The sequence below is a fragment of the Hylobates moloch genome, unplaced genomic scaffold (assembly GCF_009828535.3).
Source record: "Hylobates moloch isolate HMO894 unplaced genomic scaffold, HMol_V3 SCAFFOLD_7, whole genome shotgun sequence".
NCBI classification, from domain to species: Eukaryota; Metazoa; Chordata; class Mammalia; order Primates; family Hylobatidae; genus Hylobates; species Hylobates moloch.
The window spans coordinates 19,279,785-19,283,108 of NW_026652282.1; the positions used below are offsets into that span (position 1 = coordinate 19,279,785).

General features: G+C 35.7%; 1 protein-coding gene across 1 annotated transcript; it reads left to right on the top strand.

Annotated features, from left to right (window-relative positions):
* Nucleotides 1–402: 402 nt before the first annotated feature.
* Nucleotides 403–1,614, top strand: LOC116811571 (12S rRNA N4-methylcytidine (m4C) methyltransferase-like). Its single transcript, XM_032756680.1, is given in 1 exon segment — nucleotides 403–1,614. A coding segment is annotated over 1 exon segment (1,212 nt).
* Nucleotides 1,615–3,324: the final 1,710 nt, after the last annotated feature.

Consider the following 3,324-nt stretch of genomic DNA (forward strand, 5'->3'; position numbering starts at 1 on the left):
AACAAAAATACAAAAGCAAAAACAAAATACCAAAGTACACAGGCAACAAATAGCACAATGAAAGCAATGGTACTTCACATTTCAATACCATCATTGAATGTAAATGGCCTAAATGCTCCATTTAAAAGATACAGAACTGCAGAATGGATAAGAACTCACCAACCATCTGCTGCCTCAGGAGACTCACCCAACACATAAGGTCTCACATAAACTTAAAGGGGTAGAAAAAGGGATTTCATGCAAATGGACACCAAAAGCAAGCGGGGGTAGCTATTCTTATATCAGACAAAACAAACTTTAAAGTGGGCAAATTCAGGTTCTCTGGCACCATAGCAGTAGTCGCTGGCCCAAGTTAGAGGCCAACTGAGAAGTCTTCGTGCCTCAGATTTGTTGACCTACAGAATGCTTCAATATCCATATTTTTGTAGAACGTATAAAGAATGTCTTTCATGTTGGTTGGAATCTGGCATACCTAATTTAGGTGTCTGGCCAAAAAGAATACATACTACAGCAGAAAAATATAAAGAATATGAAGCCCAGGAGCAAACAGATCAAACTCAAGCCCAGGAGTTAAACAGATCTCAAGATAGAGATTTTGAGACTATGGCTAAATTACATATTCCAGTAATGGTGGATGAAGTTGTTCATTGTTTGTCACCACAAAAAGGACAGGTTTTTCTAGATATGATATTTGGTTCAGGAGGGCACACAAAAGCTATTCTACAGAAGGAGTCAGATATTGTTCTGAATGCTTTGGACAGAGACACAACAGCTTATGCATTAGCTGAACATCTTTCAGAGTTGTATCCTAGACAAATTCGAGCTATGCTGGGCTAGTTCAGCCAAGCTGAAGCCTTATTAATGAAAGCTGGAGTGCAGCCAGGGACTTTTGATGGAGTTCTTATGGATCTTGGGTGTTCCTCCATACAACTTGACACTCCCGAAAGAGGTTTTTCCCTTCAGAAAGACGGCCCCTTAGACATGAGGATGGATGGTGGCAGGTACCCTGACATGACCACTGCTGCTAATGTTGTGAATGCTTTAGATCAACAGGTACTTGCACCTATCCTAAGAACATATGGGGAGGAGAAGCATGCCAAGAAAATCACTTCAGCACACAGCATCTACCCCATCACCAGAAACCAGCAGCTTGCCAGCATCATCACAGGATCATTTCTTCCCTCTGCTATTTATGCACGAAAAGACTTGCTACAACGATCTACTCATATTGCCACCAAGACTTTCCAGGCTCTTCGCATATTTGTGAACAATGAGCTCAATGAACTCTACACAGGACTGAAGACAGCTCAGAAGTTTCTGAGACCTGGTGGTTGCCTTGTTGCCCTCTCCTTCCATTCACTAGAGGACTGCATCGTCAAAAGATTTTTGCTTGGAATAAGCATGAAAGAAAGGTTTAACCTAAGTGTTACACAGCAAGTGATGAAAACATTGCAACTGGGTTCAGATCATGAAAACACGGTAGAAGTCTCTATGAGAAGAGCTCCTTTAACGTGGGAATTGATACACAAGAAGGTACTTAGTCCACAAGATCGGGATGTACAAGATAACTCCAGAGGATGCTCAGCCAAGCTCAGAGGAGCTATCAAATTATAAGTTAGCATCATCTTGTTCTTCAAATTTTTTTCTCACAATTTCTCTAATCTTTACTCGTGTTATGTTCCTGAATGCCTTGATATAGGTTTAAGTGTGGGACCGTCTGAAAAGAGATAGCATTTAGCATTTTTTTCCCCTCAAAAAGAAACTGTAGGAAATATTACCATGACAGAGAAAGTTACACTCAGGGAGCAGCAGCATCTCAAGACTGGAAAAATGTGTTAATCTTTGCATCATATTGGACTCTTGAAATGCAGTCCTTCCTCCGGCCAGGAAATTTTATTTAAATAATACTATGTTGTGTTTATCCAAATATGTAAACTCAAGCTGTCAAATCATACCTGCATGTCCTAAATTTTGAACTTAGATATTTGCCACAGTCTTTCTCTGGCTCAAATGATGATGATTATGGATGAATTTTAATGTCCCTACTTGTGAATAATTACTATAGCTTTCTCAAATGAAGGCTTTTTACGAATTTTAAATTTTAAAATATTAGTTTAAATATGTGTTATACTGATAAAATTTCATTTTTCAAATTATAGTCTATTATTTTAAAGGGATTTTTCAGTATGATATGGCCATTTTGTTCATATATAGCAAAGTAAAAATGTAAAATCCTTACAGAGAATTGTTTCACAACACTTATATTTCATGTCAATTGTATTTAATAATAGCTCACAATGCCTTCAGTATATAATAAAGTCTCTTATTAGAATCTTGTATTTTTTAACTGAGCTAATCAAAATAATTCAGCCAAGTCTATTTGAAATAGAAAACTATTTAATATAGTAAAATCAATGCTCCCTTAACGGTGTTACAAAGATATGGTAACTGTAATAAGGGTAAAAGTTTATTCAAGAAAAGAGTACTTGGTAGAAGATTCTTTAACAAATTGATGAGACTGATTCATAATTCACATGTCAACTTTTTATATGTTATATGTACTTCTAATTTATTCAGTTATTCATCAATAACTGAAAGCAAAGTAAAAAGGTAAAATCAAGCAAGTACTGAACTTGTCATTAGAAAAGCAAAGATAAGTACAATATACATGGCCCACAGTACATGTCCTATAGAGTTTAGTAGACGAAAATTACGTTCATTATAATCATAAAAATCAATATAAAATGGACACAGTGGCAAATACTACAAACAAGTCGTACATGGTACTGTAAGAGCATCTAGTAAGGATTTTATCTGTTGTCAGAAACCAGGTATGAGAACATAATACTTGAATTGTGACCTGAAGGATGAGTTGGAGATAATTAGTCAAAGGGCACATGGGGTATGGAAGGGGACATGCTGATTAATGGTAGACACAAATAAATATTGTCTTAAATAGTTATCCTTGAAATCATATTCATACCATTGATTTGCTCAGTAAACTTTTTTCAAATACAGAAAAAAGATTCTCCATTACGGTTACAAATTTTAAGTTGGTGAATCCAAGTGAATGAAATATCAGCATAACTGTATGGGCAAAATAGATAAGAATTAAATACATGAATTTACCTCAGACTTATTTTATCTACCCTGTAATATTTAACTTTAGTACCCAGTCTTGTTTACTACTTCTGCTTTACAGGCTTTATTTAAATCTGAACAATCCTACAGGGAAATCAGAATTAGAAAAAAAAAATCTGGAGAACAATATGCTTGAAATAGAAACAAAAGAATGCAACTAGGTTAATTCCCTGAATCCTACTT